Consider the following 18,962-nt stretch of genomic DNA (forward strand, 5'->3'; position numbering starts at 1 on the left):
CATGTAATTAATGTCAAATTTGTATGTTAAGATAAATATGGATGTAAAAGTCATTTGTAATGTTGGGCAAGTTAGAGAACGAGAGTCTCTGAGGTAGTGAGGAGAAAATTGTGAAGGAATCGCCCATGTTGGGTATGTTCTGTCATGTAATTAATGTCAAATTTCTATGTTAAGATAAATATGGATGTAAAAGTCATTTGTAATGTTGGGCAAGTTAGAGAGCGAGAGTCTCTCATGTAGTGAGGAGAAAATTGTGGAGTAAATATTGGTGGGTGCATGAAAACCAGTTTTACAGAAGTTTACCCCGCAACAGTAAGTTTGTTGTCTTTTCACTTGGAGGTGGAACCTCCATTTATGACGCCAATGTATTTCTTTATGTTTTAACATATAATATAAAGTGTGGCTAGTTGCGTTATGACATTAATCCCTCGCAAGTAGATTTACGGCAACCTCCTTTCTTTTACTCTTTTTTTCTCTGCATAAGAATTATGTTTTAATTAAGTCCCTATGTGGTTGTGATATCCTCGCTGCAACCTAAGATTTACCTTTTATGTTTTAATTAAGTCCCTTTGTGGTTGTGATATCCTCGCTGCAACCTAAGATTTACCTTGCCGCAACTGAAGTTGATTTTTCTTACTTTGCCGCAACCTATTTCTGAGCTCCTTTGCCCTCATAAATTTTTTCTAACAAGTGTTTTTACTAGCAATTAAAATTTGTTTTGAGGAAGAATTTTTGAAGTATATTTACGAAGTAAAAAGTTTTTTCTTTCACTCAGAAATAGCAACATCAAGCACAAGCTTGACTAATCCTCAGATACCTCAATTTAATGGCAAAATTTATGATTATTGGGATATTACAATAGCCCAATGTTTAAGAGCATGTGTTTCCTCCTAAGAGGTCACAGGTTCAAAACCATAGGGGGTTAGAGTATGTATGCCTTCGTAGACTTAGCAGTCAAATCGTTGTGCGAAGGTGGGTCCCTTGTCCCACAAACAAGGGGGTCTCATACACCAATTTGGTGTCTGGCTTGGCTGTGACCTTAAAAATGAATATTATTATTATTATTACAATGAAGGCCGTGTTTTCGTCTCAAGACATTTGGGAGTTTTTTCTTTCACTCGGAAATGGCAACATCAAGCACAAGCTTGACTAATCCTCAAAGACCTCAGTTTAATGGCAAAAATTATGATTATTGGGCTATTACAATGAAGGCTCTGTTTTCGTCTCAAGACTTTTGGGATTTGGTAACCAGCAGATGCAGTAGCATACAATGTGTTGTCTCAAGCGGAAAGGAATTTGTTAAGGGACAATAGGAAGAAGGATTCAAAAGCCATGTTCTATATTTTCCAAGCAGTTCATGAAAGTATTTTCCCAAGGGTTGCAGTTGCAATGAAGTCCAAGCAAGCATGGGACACCCTCCAAACAGCCTACCAAGGCATGGCAAAAGTCAAGACAACAAATCTACAAATGGTAAGGAGAGATTTTGAAACACTTTGTATGAAAGGGTCTGAGAATGTAGACTCATTTTTTACACATGTAATTGGGTTGCTTACACAAATCAGGTCTCATGGTGAGACACTTGAAGAAAGGAGAATAATTGAGAAAGTTTTGAGAAGTTTGCCAGTAAGGCTTGATGCCATTGTTGTGGCCATAAAAGAGACAAAGGATCTCTTGTAGAAATTCTGCAAATTCTCTACAAATCTCGCTCTAAGACTATGTAGAAAATATGCATGTAGATTAACCCGATAATGAAATATAACCAAAGCAAAATACTAACCTACTTCTACTATCAATTTGTGGAAGTTTAAAGATCAAGCTAAATCAGAGATGAACAATATAACCAAAAGAAGAAGAAATCACAATACACATGAAAATACTTTTGGGAAAGCCTCAGGTAAAAACCCCACTATCTGTATTATCATACAATGTGGAAATATATAGGAATTATACAAAGCCTTAGCTCTCACAGCTAGCCATCTCTCAGTACAATCCTCACAGATGCTCACAGGCAATCCTGGCTTCTCACAAGCCTTCCTCTTTTCCCTCCAAGCTCCTATTTCCTTGTGTTTTTCCTAGTGGATGATTCTCACCTCACCAAGTGGAACATTGCTCTAACACATTTTCAGGACTCTGCAATCCTCCAAGGAATGATTCCTTCTGCATGCATGAGTTTTCTTTATAGGAAAACACATGAAACTAATAGTACACTGTCCTTGACATTTAGTTCAACTAGGTCTTTCTCATAATAGACATGCATGAGTTACTGATGAAGGAATCTTTAGTTATCTGGAGTACACTGGTTGAGTGCATACATGCATCAACTAACTAATAACTCACAATTAGTTCCTCAAACAGTTTGAAATTAATTTAACTGGACTTAACTCAATAAATTGTTAACTAATTACAGCTCAAATATAACTCAATCTTATATCCTTAATTAAGGGATAATCTCCTTAACTTAAGGGATAACTCTTGCATGACTTCAAAAAGACTTCTAACTTGAATTTCTCCAACTACTTAATCCATAATGAATTAATTAATTATTTCCAAGCAGTTGTTATCAAGGACAAATTAAAATTGGAATATTCTAGATTCTATTTTTATCATTTCTTGTTGCTATTTTCAACATCTCTCACAGTTCTCAGTGGATGAGCTTCGTGCATCCCTTATTTCTCATGAACATAGATTGAATAGAGCAACAAGCTCCTGATTGGAGCATGCCTTCAAGACACAAGTTTCCTTTGGTCAAGGTCGAGGCAAAGGAAGATCATATGTTAGAGGAAGAGGAAGAAGCCCACAGAGAGGTGGAAGAAGCAACCCTTCAAGCTCAAGTGGAAGGGGTAGAAATCAAAATCCAAGCCAAAATCAAGCACAATGTCAGAGGTATGATAAATCTCAAGTCCAATGTCATCACTGTAAGAAGTATGGTCATTATGCAAATGAATGTAGAAATAAGTAATATGACATTAGTAACAAACGAAGTGTAAATTTCACAAAAGAAAATGAGAACCATGATAGCATGTTTTTAACTTGTAATGTAGCACAAGAAAAACAACGTAATGTATGGTATTTAGATTCAGGGTGTAGCAACCACATGTCAGGGAACACAAAAACATTTTCCACTCTAGATGAAAGTGTGAATTCTGAAGTGGCATTAGGGACTGATAGCAAAGTCTTTATCATGGGAAATGGAAGAGTTAAAATCCTAACAAAGAAGGGGGAGAAGAAGTACATCTCAGATGTTTACTTTGTCCCCGGTCTGAAGCATAACCTCATAAGCATTGGACAGCTCATGCAAAAGGGATACAATGTCTTTTTCAAAAATGATGTGTGTACAATTTTGGATAGGCCTCCAAGGAGACAGCTTATTGCAAAGTTTCATATGACAAACAATAGAATGTTTCCCCTAAAGATAAGATCAGATTTCAAAGAAGAAGGTGCACAAGCACAACTATCAATGAACTCACAAGAGGATGGAAGAAAAGAGGCAGCTATCACACAAGTGAACTATCAAGCAGAGGTCAAAGATGAAAACTGGTTATGGCATTTGAGATTTGGACATCTCAACTTTTGAGGTTTGAATTTGTTGCATAGGAAAGGCATGGTGAAGGGATTGCCACTCATAGAAAAACCGAACATCCTATGTGAAGGATGTATCTTGGGCAAGCAACATAGAGAGACATTTCCAGCGAGAGAGTCAATAAAGGAAAATGCACCTTTGGAGATTGTCCACTCAGATTTATGTGGACTAATGCAGACACCATCAATTCGTGGCAGCCGCTATGTATTGACCTTCATAGATGACTACACAAGGAAGACATGGGTCTATCTCCTAAAACAGGAAAGTGAAGTGTTTGAGTGCTTTCGCCAGTACAAGGCTCTTGTTGAGAAGCAAAGCGAACACTACATCAAAGTCCTCAGGACTGACAAAGGTGGCAAATACATCTCAAATGATTTCCTTCGATTTTGTAGGGAGCATGGAATTCACAAGTAATTTACAACAAGATATACACCTCAGCAAAATGGTGTGGCGGAAAAGAAAAAAAGGACCATTATGGAAATGGCAAGGAGTATGTTGAAGGAAAAACATTTGCCAAATGATTATTGGGTTGAAGCTGTCGCATGTGCAGCATATATCTTGAATAGATGTCCAAACAAAAGCGTCCAAACATAGCTCCTAAAGCGGCATGGAGTGGAAGAAAGCATAGTGTCACTCACACGAGAGTTTTTGGATGTGTGCCTTATGCACATGTCCTGGATGATTTGAGGAAAAAGTTGGACAGCAAGGGGGGAAATGTATATTTGTTGGATACAATGATGAATCCAAGGCATACAAGCTCTACAATCCATCAACCAAAAAGGTCATAATCAGAGAATAGGAAGCATGGGATGGAAGTTTAGAGAAGACAGTCAATGTGAAAGCATGTATACCACATGAGGACAAAGAGGAATTAATAGCAACAAGTAATTCCTCAGCAGTGACTCCCTCTACTCCTATTCAAGCGCAACAAAGAAGGCAACAAGGAACAACATCAACAAATAATAGGACAACGTCATGCAGTCAAGCAAGTTCTTCTCCAAGCATGCCGCAAAGTGCAACACCAAGTGACATGTAAAGCCCATCTTCAACAAGCATAAGAAGACCAAAATTCAGAAATCTAAATGAAATTTATGAGCAAGATGAGGTTGATAGCAGCGCTAGTCTGAATACCTTATTTGCATTATTTTGTCATGTAGATGATCCAATCCATTTTGAAGATGCAGTCAAAGAATAAAAATGGGTTGCGGCAATGGAGGAAGAAATAGAAACAATAGAAAAGAATGACACATGGGAGTTAGTGGACTTGCCGCAAGGAAAACAAGTCATCGGAGTGAAGTGGGTTTATATGACCAAAAGCAACATTGAGGGAAAGATTGAAAGGCACAAAGAAAGACTAGTTGTCAAAGGTTACAAGCAACAGCATGGAAGAGATTATGCGAAGATGTTCATGCTAGTTGCAAGGATGGAGACGGTGCGTAGAGTTGTGGCGATTTCCATGCAACATAAATGGAAAGTGTATCAGTTAGACGTAAAATCGGCATTCTTGAATGGAGTGCTGAAAGAGGAAGTGTATGTTGTACAACTGCCTAGTTATGAGGTAGAAGGCCAAGAAGACAAAGTGTATCGGTTGAAGAAAACTCTTTATGGGCTGAAGCAAGCAGTGTGTGCATGGTACAACAGGATAGATGCCTACTTGTTGGACAATGGTTTTGACAAGTGCGACGGTGAGCCTACTCTCTACATCAAAGAGAATGATGGTAAGATTCTCATTGTTATCTTATATGTAGATGATTTAATTTTTACAAGCAGTGATGATTTTCTCATCGCTGATTTCAAACAAGTCATGAACACTGAATTTGAAATCATTGACATAGAAGTGAAGCAAGTGATGATTTAGGGTTGCTAAGATATTTTTTGGGCATAGAAGTGAAGCAAACAAAAAATGACATTTTTATTTCTCAAGCAAAGTATGTGGCAGACATTTTGGAGAGGTTTAATATGCAGAATAGCAAGCTCGCACCAACTCCAACTGTCACGGGGTTGAAGTTGAGCAAAGAAGATTGCAGCAACAATGTCAATCCGACATTATACAAAAGCATGATAGGCAGCTTGATGTATTTGACCGCCACTAGGCTGGATATAATGTATGCAGTGAGTTTGGTGTCGAGGTTCATGGAGACACCCAAGGAGACACATTGGCAAGCAACGAAAATGATTCTAAGGTATGTCAATGGGACAAAACAGTATGGCGTTTTGTACACCGCAACAGAAGATTTTAGGTTGGTTGGTTACACCGACAATGATTGGGCAGGAAGTGTCGATGACAGAAAGAGCACATCGGGATATGTTTTTCATTTGGGTTCCAGAGCCATTTCATGGGCCTCTAAGAAGCAGCCAATAGTGTCACTGTCAACAACAAAAGTTGAATATGTCGCTGCAACAACAACAACGTGTCAGGCAATTTGGATGAGAAGGATGTTGAGGGATCTTCGCCACGACCAAGAGGGAGCGACAACTATTTTCTGCAATAACACATCCGCAATTGCATTGTCAAAGAATTCGGTCTTTCACAAGAGGACCAAGCATATTGATGCTAAATATCATTTTATCAAAGAGTTGATTAACAATGATGAAATTGTGTTGCAACACTGCAGGTCACAGGAACAATTTGCTGATATTTTCACAAAGCCATTGGCACGTGAAAGTTTTGTTTATCTCAGAGGCATTTTGGGAATTGTCAATGGTGACCATTGCGATTAAGGGGGAGTGTTGGAAATAATAATCCCAACCACCGCCTTAAACACACTGAAAAACACCATGCTTGTCGAGTCAACCACTACACGGTTGCGATTTTGTTTGCGCGTGAGAGGAGTGAAGACATAATAGAAGGACAACGTGGACCATTCCACAACAAAGGAGTTCAAGCATTTAATAAATTTTGGTAAATAGATATGGGCAAACATTTACTCTACGAGTGTTGTGCACACTCCACAACACCTGCAAGTTCAGAAAACCATTTATTATGTAAAATAGCCCATGTTGTGTATTAAATATTTTCTCCGTCATGTAATTAATGTCAAATTTGTATGTTAAGATAAATATGGATGTTAAAGTCATTTGTAATGCTCGGCAAGTTAGAGAGCAAAAGTCTCTGAGGTAGTGAGGAGAAAATCCTGGAGGAAACATTGGTGGGCCCGAAAACCGGAGTTTTACAAAAATTTACTCTGTTTGTTGTGTTTTCACTTGGAACTTCAGCCAATGTATTTTTTTATGTTTTAACATATAATATAAAGTGTGGCTGACATTAATCCCTGGCAAGTAGATTTACAGCAACTTCCTTTGTTTTACTCTGTTTTTGCTCTGCGTAAGATTTATGTTCTAATTAAGTTCATGTGTGTGGTTGTAATATGCAAAAGTTTACTCCGCAACCCCATTGATCGCAACAAGTTTGTTATGTTTTCACTTGGAGCTGCACCCTCCATTTATGACGCGAATGTATTTTTTATGTTTTAACATATAATATAAAGTGTGGCTAGTTGTGTTATGCAACCTCCTTTGTTTTGTTAAGTAAAATTTATGTTTTAATTAAGTTGTGGTTGCGATATTCTCGCCGCAACCTAAGATTTACCATGCCGCCCAAGTTAACTTTGCTTACTTTACTACAATCTAATTTTGAGCTCCTTTGCCCTCTTAAAATTTTTCTAATACCCCTGAACCCATGGATAACAACGGCTATACTTCACTAAATTTGTTCAACAGGTCTTCAATTCCAACCGTCACGGTTTTTTTTTTACCGTTGTGGCCTTTTGAATCTAAAAAAAACTAAGACCCGTCCTATGATCCATAACTCTATACACTTTTCTGAACTCCTCCCCAGATGCAAGCACGTCATTCTTGTTCACTGATGTTGAGAAGAAACTTACTTTACATTCATGCATGCAACAAACAGTCCTCTGCCACATATACATACCAAAAACATGATTCAGGTAATGTGAAGTTATGCACTTTTAGTTTTTGACACATATGTCTAGGCCAAAATTATATCAATGTATATTTATGATTATGTGAAGCTATGCAATTTTAGTTTTTGGCCTAAATATCCGGAGCGAAGTTATAGGCGGGCACATAAAATTAATTTCAACACAGCATTTGTAAATCTCTATAAATCTTGGTTTTACAGGTGGTGAATGGAGCTGCAGCCTCGTTTTGTTTTGTCTAATCAAAGTATATTTTGGTGTGCACTCATTATGAAAATTTTATTTATTGCTTTTACCGCTCATAACTCTGTGTTTTTGCTGTTACGTGAAATTTGTTTCATTTTGTTTGTGAGGTCTTCGTTTTATCCTCTGCTTTTACTGTTAATTGGTATTAAAGGAGTTTGTTTGTTATCACAATAGTTTTATTTTGAGTGGGTTTATCTCAAGGTTTACGAGTGTGAGGAGTCAATATTATCATGAAAGAATATGTTCAATTGCTTTTTTAAGTGCAGGATAATCACATCACACAAAATGGTATAGATTTTTTCTTTTTTTTTTTAATTGGTATTAAAGCAGTTTGTTTGTTATCACAATAGTTCTATATTGAGTAGTTTATTTATTGGTTTATAAGTGCAAGGAGCCATGGTTTATCATCAAAGAGTATGTTCAATTGCTTTCCTAAGTCCAAGGAAATCACATTATACAAAATGGAATAAATTTTTTCAATTTTCCCTTTTAATTAAAATGAAATAGAAAACTATATGATTTTAGTGTTGAATTTACATGCTATAAATATCTTTGGTAGGTACAAGCTAATAGAATAAAGATATTGTCCTTTCTATATATAGATAGCTCTTTTAATATTTCCCAATAATAGATCTCAAATGGTCCACCCACCTTAATATTTCCCAAAAATAGATCTCAAATGGTTCACCCACCTGTAAATTGTGCTCTCTAGATATTTCCCACAAATAGATTTCACATGGTCCACTCATCTACAAATGGTAATTTAGACTTGAAAATTATTTATTTTTCATTGGTGATAAAGTTTTATCTTCCAATATTACTTAATATCATGATCATTTCAAAATCTAATATGAAAATGATTTAATTTGGTTCAAATGATAATTTTAGTGTAATACTTACCAATCATTTCATTAATTTTATAAAAAAAAATATATGTAATGAGGGTGTTCATCCAATTCAATATGACATGTTCTTCATCAAAAATTGATAAAATAATAAATTCGCTCCTTTGCATTGAAAATAAATTTTGAATCTCTTGATATTTCCCATAAATAGATCTCACATGGTCCACTCGTCTCCAAATGGTAATTTAGACTGGAAAATTGTTTATTTTCCATTGGTGATAAGGTTTTATCTTCCAATATTACTTAATATAATGATCATTTCAAAATCTAATATGAAAAATGATTTAATTTGGTTCAGATGATAATTTCAATGTAATACTTACCAATCATTTCATTATATATATATATATATATGTAATGACTTCATCCAATTCAATTTGACATGCTTTTCATAAAAAAATGATAAAATAATAAATTTACTCCTTTGCATTGAAAATGAATTTTGATTGAACTATAAATTATTTCACATTCACAATAATTTTCAAAAAGAGGTAAAATTTTATTTATTTATAATAATAAAAAACTATATTAACAATAAAAATAGAACAATGGTTAAATTTGTCCATTTTTTATTTTTTATTTTATTTTAAATTTCTTTTATATTATGGGATATGATTCATGTTAGAAAATGTTTGAGATAAATTTGATAACTTTGTAATGTAAAAGGGTAAACAATGGAGATGTAGAATGCGTAAGATATTTCTAATGATAAAATGTCAAGTATGTCTTTTATTTTTTAAATTTTTGTTTACATTGAATTTTTTTATATGTCAGGATTCTCGAATTTATGTCTAGGTTTTCTTTGCAACATCTGGGGCAATTTCTAGTTATATATGTTCTTTAAATAGAGTCTTTTTTTAGCCCTTTTTTTATCCATCCTAAACTTATCATAATTTCTATAAAATTTTCTTTCTATCACTATTTTGTTTATTCTATTTTCACTTACTAGTACAAGAGGAAATTTTCTTTCAATCACTATTTTGTTTATTCTATTTTCACTTGCGAGTATAAGTAGAGGGAAATTATGTGGAGGATTATCTATAATGAATTTATAATAATAAATATTAATTATATTATTAGTATTTTTTTAGTGCTTGTGTTTTTTTCATGAATTTTTTTAATTATGCATTAAGGTGTTCTCTATGAAAATAATTTTCCTTCCAGGACACCTGTAACTTTGTGAACCGTTTATTGGGATGTTAGATGATTAAAATAGTATAGACCATTAGATTGATTTTTGGTATTAATCAATTAGGGTATTAATCAGTTACAATGTTATTCAACCTACTCAAACTCCAATCGTTCCGTTCTGCCTTTTACGTTACCACAGTCATATATTTTCCACAAATTTAAGTGAGAACGTTTAAAAAAGTAGGTTTTCTGCAACAATGCAGAGACCAATCGGCGAAAATTCACAATTACTATTAGGGCCCTGCTCCCAAATATTCTCTATAAAACTGTGATGAGTCCCAGTGTTCTTGTTGGGAAGCAAAACGTTAGTGTTGGAGAGCTCTGTCCAAAGAAGAGTGGGAAGAGACCAATCGGCCAAAATTCACAATTACTATTAGGGCCCTGCTCCCAAATATTCTCTATAAAACTGTGATGAGTCCCAGTGTTCTTGTTGGGAAGCAAGACGTTAGTGTTGGAGAGCTCTGTCCAAAGAAGAGTGGGAAGCGTACCCACAGTTTGCATTGTCCCAAATCTATTAAATGCACATTAGACCACAAAACATATATCCAACTTTAACTCACCTCAAATAAAATATAATCAAAAGCATGTAATAAGTTATGAGAATAGTTCGTTTGACTAAGCTAGGAGGTGAATTAAGGCCCATATAATTACCCAGTGATGAGGCTCATCACCTCCCTTTCTAGCACCATAAAGTTCTGGAGGACATTGGAAACACCTTGAGAAAATTCAAAAAGATGGACCTAAAAGAATAGAGAAGGGTCGCTTTACCTTTGCAAGAATCTATGTAAAAATAGACCTCATCAAAGGTCTACCCTATCACATTTAGTTAAAACACAGAAATGTTCAATGAACCCAAGTTTTAGATTATGTGAATACAACATTCAAATGTCAAACTTGTTTCCAAATAAAAAAAATTTCAGAATACATGTTCTCGGGTAAAAAAGATCCAAAAAAAGAAAATGGGGAAGTGTACAAATCCAAGCAATGACAACCCTTTGATCCTTACCTAACAAAAAAAAAAGTGGAAAAAACCATGGAAAACAATCCAACCCAAACAAAAATGGTTGCTAATGCTCAGAATGCAACTAAATGACTGAACCCCAATGACATCAAACCTCTAGATATTCAATCAACAAAACAACAAGATAATGAAATACATAAAGAAAAAGGGATGGGGGCACAAAGCAAATAGAGAGCACATGCTTTAGAGACTTCTCACTCTGACAAAGAATCCCCACCGACCCCACGAAAGACATTTGAATGTGAGTTGGCTATAGTTGCAATCAACGCAACCTCAAAAAGTTAGTAAAGGGTTGGTAAAAAGTGCAGGGAAAAATAATAATAATAATAATTAATACCATACTTAATTTTCAATTTTTTATGTTATTTTTCTCTTTAACTTATAAGCCAAGAGGCTTATAATATGGAATGTTTTCAACCTATAAAAAAGTGTAATTTTATCCTGAATAAAATTACAAATATTTTTCTTCTCAAAATATATTTCCCACCTTTACTTTCTTTCTCATTATATCCATTTTTATAAATAAAAAAATAACATAACTTGTATTTGAAAATCAACCACATTCGGTGATTGGATATACTCTAGATATATCAACACATTTTATTAATAATATATTAACTTATACAACTTTAAAATTAAAAACCGTCCTATTTTTTCCAATCTGTACACATTAAGAAAACTGATTTAAAATATCAATTATGAGTAAGCTTGTAAAATAATGTGTTTTTGTGAGAGGACACCAAGCCATTATGTATACATGTCAATGCAGTGAAAACTGCGATCCCCCGTTGAGAGTACATTGAGGCCACATTGCAAGTCACGCCTTCCCGTGAAAAGAGCAGCTCTTCAAAAAAGCAAATAACTTCTACTTCTCGTCTACTGTCAAGGAATATCAAACACATTCTATAGGGTATAAATTTTAGTTTGATCAACCACATTATATATTGTATAAATTTATGTTTGATAAACCATATTCTTTATATAATTAAGCTACTATATCAACATGAACCAGCTCCACCTTTACCTTCTAGAAGATTTGGATATGCAGTGGATTTGATAGTAAGGTTAGTCAATCATTATTATGTAGATTGTTGATTCTGGGAATATTTTAGAATAAGATGATTAGGAGAGATCAATTGTTTGACGTTTTTTTTTACTATCAAATTTTAGAATATCTTAAAATCTACCATTCACATAAATTCAAGAAAGCTAGTTCCCCAATTCCAATAATAAGAATGTCAAACAAGTGTATAAAATCTTAAACTAAATGGAAGAAAAAGATGTACACAAAAATGATAAGGAATTAATAAATTAAAAATCATAAATAGCAAAGCATCAATGACTAAAGTAATTGGAGCATTAACAAATCCACTCTCCATATATGACTCCAACCAGTTAAGGTTTAGAGCATTGCACTAACGTTTTAGCATCCCAAACGAGATTCAGCAACATTCATTTCAGCCAATAACCATTCTAGACAATGCAGAAACTTTCATGCTTTTATCAACAATTCTAGACAATACAAAAACTTTCATCCCATTTCCCTTATGTTTTAATATATCATGTAAGTAAAATTAAACTCTTCTGTGTATATAAAGATAGCTAAACAATCTTTACAACACTACTCAAATAAAAAATGATGATCATACAGAAACTTTCAATCCTATTCTATATGTTTTAATATAAGACCTAATGCAAGCAAAACTAACTTCATGTGTGTATATAAAGACAGATGACAATCTCTACAACACCACTCAAATCAAAGATGATGATCAAGATAGGCCAGCTTATTTTTATTCTCTATTGCATTTTGCTCGTATAGGACTGGTTAAAATTTAAAACTTTAATGTAAGATATCCTTAGTTGGAAATCTTTCCAGTATTCATAATGGTTATTTAAAATTTTATTTACATAAGCATTTTATTAAGTAATTTTTTAAAAAAAAAATTCAGATTTATATTATCTATTAATTTTAAATTGAAGGTTGGGTAGGTTGGGCAGGGAGGTGACAGAGGTTTAGCTTTTGGGCTAGTTGAGTGGGTAAGATAGACAGATATTTTAGTAAATAACTATTATTCAAAAAATAAGTTAACAATACCCTATTCACAAATTAATTATATATATATATATATATATATTATACTACTTATTCACATACTATATTATATATCAATTAAAAAAAACTATAATGGTCCCCAAAAAACAGCCACATATTCATGTCAACTGAATTATATAATAAGCATTCTCAAAATAAAATATAGAATATATACGTTGGGCAGCTGCGACATTCATGAGTTTCCAGCTGGTGCACATTACTAAGAGTGCGCTTTAAGAGTCCACCAATCAAAAGACTATATTATATATCAATTAACAAAAATGGAAATAGTCAGAAAAATAAAATATACGACATATTCCTGTTCAACTGGATTATATAATACACATTATCAAAATACAGTAGAAAATCTATAAATCTACACAGACATGAACTAGTTAATAATATTCACGATAATCCGAACTTAATTCTCCTTCTCATTGAAGTGAATGCACCAGAAATAACAAGAGTACCGAAATCTGAATACTTATGCAATGGCTACTCACATCATCTGCATGATCAGTTCATCAGTTCTGGGTGCCTGCCAATAACATACGAGATGGGAGAGCTTGATTTCTGCTGTGGGGTCATGTGTGTCCACAACCACTTGACCACAGTGTTGAAGGTAGAGTTGCCAGCCACAAGTTCTTCCATAGACAAACCATTGGAATCAATCAAAGGCCTCAGTGACTTTTCCAATCCTGCTATGGAGTTTTCATGACCCCCAGCATTTTTAGCGCCCATTAAGCATGCAATTTCTTCAACATGAGCCCAGAGACAGGAGTCTTCAGTGGGCATCGTGGGCTGATCAGTGCCTGTAGGGGATGGCTGCTGCTGTTGAATCACATTATTTTCTTCCAACCACTTTTGGAGAATTGTATAACGACGAGGCCTGGCATTTCTGAGATAAGGCCCAGAGTCTTCGTTTTTTCCCAACCTGTAATAATTCGCGATGTCCAGTGGCTCAACTAGTAGCCTGTAGTGAGTGCCCAGTTTTATCCACACTTCACTACACTGGAAATCGTCCGGTAACTCATCCTTACTGATCATCGTTATGATTTCGTCCAACCAGCCTGCCAGCTTCAGCCTGTTAAGGTTAGCATCAAAGTCTGTTCTATGTTGCTTCTTTTTGAACGAGTCGTAGTATCCAGTGCCATTTCTGAGACACTGCGCACGATACTCTTCTATTTCTTTGATGGCTACTTCTATCTTTCCTTTTACTTCATTCTCCAATTTGGTCAGGTTCTCCCTCTGCTGCTTCAAAACTTGTCCCGCAGCTCTGAGGGCAAGTCTTGCTGGGCAATTCTGCACAAATTTTATCACAAAAAAACACAACTCTCAATTATTGAAACCAACAGAACTTTATTGCAGTATATAATCTACTTGAAGGTTCTCTTACATTATACACAAGGCTTCAAGGAGAGATTTTGCAATGGGGTACTGACCCCTTTAAATAGGATCCAGTAATAATCCAGGCTAAATACCCCAAAAATATATTGAGATTGTGTATAAAGTTCTCAACTGGTTGTCAAATTGTGTAAAATTTTCAACTCATATGGTTTCATTCCTGCTAGTAATAGATTTGAAGAAAAAAGAAGCAAGAACATGGAAGAAATAAACTCCCATAGGGGAAATTCATTAGATTATAATATCCCCTAATATACATACAAATAGATTTGAAGAACAAGAAGCAAGAACATGGGAGCAATAAACCCCAATGGGGAAATTCTTCATATTATAACATCCCCTATGTTATATTTCGTGTACAACTGGCCTCTTGCATAACTATAGGCAATGGTGACAATTATGTCAAATTAGTTATTTTATTTGAACCAACTACATGCTAGTTCAGCCACATGGTTCATCTCTAACTAACTTCATGTCTTGGATCACAAATACGAGTAACTTTGTTTCTTGGATCACAAGTACGTTGTTTACCAAGGCTATTCCCTTTCTCTGTTCTTCATTTCCATTTGTTCAACTTCCAAGTGATATAAAGAGATGTTCTACAGCTAAGGTGGGAAGATGTTTCTTCTCAAAAATAATTGCAAAAAACACTACTTATAAAAACCATTTTATCCTCAGATCCTAACCAGTCATGCTTCTAATAGATCCAGGTTTAATATGGATCGCATATATTAGTTTGAACACTACATAGCATACACGGTATATGACAGGATCGTATACTGAAGTAGATAAAGATCAGCTAATAGAAACAACAGTATATTGTTACAACCACAAAACCAAAGCAAAGCATACATCCAGTTTATCATGGCAATGACACTGAAACTCTTATACTGCAGGTAAGAGAGAAAAAATGGTTTAAAGAATGCAAAGCAACAAGGTTTACCTGAATTCCAAGCCCAAGAGCTTCCAGTTGTATTGTCCTGCTGTCTTGATAGTTTGATCCTGTTTCCGACAAAGGAATTTCTGAAAGCTCATTCAACTTCACTATATTTTGCAGGACACTGGGCAAGCTATTTGAATAACCAACGTGCTCCAAGATGAATTCGTCACAACTAGCATCTGAAATTTGCAGCGCAGCATCTGAAAATTGCAGGGCGTAATAAAGAAAGGAAAATACAGCAAAATGATTTTCTATCCAAATCCCACCACGCTTGGAGCAGAACAAATAATGGCCAAATGGCCTATAAGGACTCAACTTCACGAGAGGCCTTACAGCAGCCATTAACGGGTTGTTGGGGCTCATGTTGGTTGCGCTATTATAATTCGCTACAGCAGAGCAATACTGGAGTACAGTGCTCACGAACGCAGCACTGCCCTGTGGAAGGGCTTCTTCCATGGGTGTGTCAGTGGAACCATGTAAATCCCCTGCATTCTCCAGGTATCTCTTCAAATATGGTAAAAATGATTCCAAGGCCTCAGACACCGATATGGAAGGAGCCAACAAAACCCTAGAGATGACATCACGTCCTAAGACAACATGGCAGAACTGATCCGTCCACCCCTTGCGACGAACTCCTCGTGCGAGAGTTTCATCCCCAATCAACGGGAAGCCAAACGTGATGCAGAAAAAAGATTTAGTCTTGCCAGGGTGCTGCTGCTGGTGCTTATCCAACATCCATAGCGTGGCGAAGGCAGCAATAGCTCCGCCCATGGAGTGACCAGTGAACAATACGTTCTTACCCCTTTCATATTCCAGAAGGGCCTGTAACAAAAAACGAAAGTTACAAAAAGAAAAATTCTAAAGTCTAGGGTTAGAGCCTGCGTCAAAAATGAAAGTTACAAAATGACAAATTCCAAAGTCCAGGATTAGAGCCTGCAACAAAAATGAAAGCTACAAAATGACAAATTCCAAAATCCAGGATTATTTCATGTTCCAGGTGGCCCTGCAACAACAGTCAAAGTTACAAAATGATAAATTCCAAAGTGCAGGATTATTTTATCAAAGTTTGGTGCTCTAAAATGATAAATTCCAAAGAGCAGGATTATTTTATCAAAGTTCAGTGCTCTACAACGAGGGTGGGAGTACAGATCCATGGATTTTTGTGTATAACTTGGTGTATGTCTAACAGAGCAATAAATTTACACACTTCATGACAAACACAGGCTTGCAGTTCAAAGCGGAAAATACTGTTCTTCAAACAGGCACTTCACAGAACGAACAGGTTGAACATATTCATTATCTATAAAGGACTATAATGTCTTGCAATTTCAACCCCTTCTTCAAGCTTCAGGCCCTTACAGATTGAAGCTACTCATTATCGGTAAGGAATCACATACTAGCCCACGGGACTTCACAGATCGAACAGGTTGAACATATTCATTATCTATAAAGGACTATGATGTCTTGCAATGTCAAACCCCTTCTTCAAGCTTCAGGCCCGTACAGATTGAAGCTACTCATTATCTGTAGGGAATCACATACTAACCCACGGGATATCACATTAAAGTGCAGATAACATAGTGAATAGGCTTAGTATATTGGTGTTGTGAAACTATTATATGTCAACTCTTTATCTGGAAAAATTGCTAAGAGTTTACCACTGATTTCAAAAAGATTCTACTGAATTCTGGACAAGTTTTATAAGAAAATATACTTAAAAAAACTCCAAAGCTAGATAAAAACAATATACAAAAATAAAACTTCAAAACATAATAAGAAAATATACTAAAACAACTCCAAAACATATAATTAATAAATAGACTATAACATTTAAACTAACAAAAACTGTTGTGCAAATCCATGTTAACCCAAAAGTGCTATTGTGCCATATCCATGCTAACCCAAAAGCATAGAGGCTAGCTTTATAGATTTTGGGCTACCTGAATCTATGTTCAGGTGGGGAAGTGAGATTCTTTGCAGTTGAAGTAAATAAGAGATCCATATATATTAAACAGATCTTCCCCACCTGAACTCTAGAGCAGCACCTCACTATATAGTAATTGCACGAAACTTGAAATAAAGAAGCTAGGATGGTAAAAACCTCTTCTTGAAATCTGGAATTATTCAAGAGGTAGAGAAATTGGTTGAGCGAACCCTGATGCAGACAGGCTGGTTGATTGTTCCCATCTTTCAGCCACTCCAGAAAACGACTTTGACATTCTCCAAACTTGGTTGCTGTTGCTTGGAAGACATGGGGATCGAGAATGCCACCAAAAGCAATGGAAACAGTAGTTTCGCTTAAATCAGCCCTCAGATAGCTGGGATCATCGCCTGCGCTTCTGTAAACATTGTGAGACAGATTGCAGGCACCCAACAAGTTTTCCGAGTAAAAAGACTCCGATCTACCCATTAATCTGTCATAGAGTTCAACAAAATCAGTCAGCCAAACAATATCACATTACATTTGTCCAACAAAAGCTGAAGAAGATTATACCTCGAAAATGCGATGAGATTTTAAGCTTGTTCCCGCACGTCAATGCTTGTGAACGAAAGCAGAGTTTATTTTATAAGACGAGAAACCATGGTAACGGGAAAGCTCCCAGAAAGAGAGAGCTGCCGTGTGAAATTTGGCTTTGTAGAAAGTCACAGTCGATTAATTTTATCTTAATCGAAGCCATCCCAAAGCTCACAAGTTTGTGGGGTTTATAGATAATTAATCAGTGACGACTGTAGCGCATCTCCGAAAGATTCGAAGGACGTCGCGTCTGACTTTCATTTTTTCTATATTTTAGTGTCATTTATCGAAATGCAGTAATACGATTTTGTTGTGTAATATTTTGTATTTTGGTGTTTGAAATGAGTTTTAAAATAAATTTAAATGTCTTAATTTTAATGTTATTTATCAAAAAAAATAATGTTTTTTTTTTAAGTTATTTAAAATAGATTTTAAATTCATAATTAAATTACTTATGAGGTGTAGAGTAGGGTGTCACAAAGGTGCTTTGTTAATGCATGGGTTATTTCTAAATTTTGTGGGTAAAAATCTAGCGAAGGTAAGTGTTAGTGTGATTCAATAGAGTGAGCTTTTTAGTGATTTTAATAGCTTAAATGCCCAAGTCCTTCAATGCTCCACGGTTGTTGCTACTCAAGTAGTAGATGAGGTCTATCAATCATCTTCAAACTTATATAACCTAGCAAAACTAAAAAATAAAAACTAAATTAAACAACTTTAAAAAAAATATTTGAATTTTGTAAATTATATAAATTTGAATTTTATAAATTATGTATTCAAATCAGATTAGGCCTATTAGTCATCTCATCTAAGAGTTATATAACTTGAACATCTTTAAAAGCTTTTAAACTTTTTGGGTTGTGTTATATTCTCTCCACAACTAGTCTTAGTAGGTGGGCGAACCTACCTATGGTTTTGTGCATGGTTTCCACACATGATTTTGGGGTTTTAGGGCCATGGTATTTTGTAGATCCGGTCAAGAGAACTATGGTTGTGTTCTACTCCAGGGTTAATAGATTGGGGTTTATGGATGCTTCCACATAAAAATATATGTATTGTAACATTGAAATGAACATAATAAAAAATCAATATATGTATTGTAACATTGAAATGAACATAATGAAAATTCA

At 35.1% G+C, this 18,962-nt stretch overlaps 1 protein-coding gene across 1 annotated transcript; it reads right to left on the minus strand.

Annotated features, from left to right (window-relative positions):
- Nucleotides 1–13,094: 13,094 nt before the first annotated feature.
- Nucleotides 13,095–17,957, minus strand: LOC149199312 (protein EDS1L-like). Its single transcript, XM_089402380.1, has 4 exons — nt 17,815–17,957; nt 17,422–17,734; nt 15,324–16,142; nt 13,095–14,278 (listed from the first exon to the last, which is right to left on the minus strand). The coding sequence occupies exons 2-4, from the start codon at nt 17,728–17,730 to the stop codon at nt 13,493–13,495; spliced, it is 1,914 nt and encodes a 637-aa protein (XP_089258506.1). The 5' UTR covers nt 17,731–17,734; nt 17,815–17,957; the 3' UTR covers nt 13,095–13,492.
- Nucleotides 17,958–18,962: the final 1,005 nt, after the last annotated feature.

This window comes from Pinus tabuliformis, chromosome 2_1 (assembly GCF_031772625.1).
Source record: "Pinus tabuliformis cultivar Carrire ecotype Pingquan chromosome 2_1, CPIR1, whole genome shotgun sequence".
Classification (NCBI taxonomy): domain Eukaryota; kingdom Viridiplantae; phylum Streptophyta; class Pinopsida; order Pinales; family Pinaceae; genus Pinus; species Pinus tabuliformis.

What these genes read in the sequence shown, in the direction of transcription:
- LOC149199312 (XM_089402380.1), bottom strand. Translation starts at nt 17,730, where the DNA reads ATGGGTAGATCGGAGTCTTTTTACTCGGAAAACTTGTTGGGTGCCTGC. An exon ending in ATTCCAGATTTCAAGAAGAG is followed by an intron (nt 16,143 to 17,421) that starts GTTTTTACCATC and finishes TTTTTGTTACAG; the next exon opens with GCCCTTCTGGAATATGAAAG. An exon ending in CTCTTGGGCTTGGAATTCAG is followed by an intron (nt 14,279 to 15,323) that starts GTAAACCTTGTT and finishes AAATTTGTGCAG; the next exon opens with AATTGCCCAGCAAGACTTGC.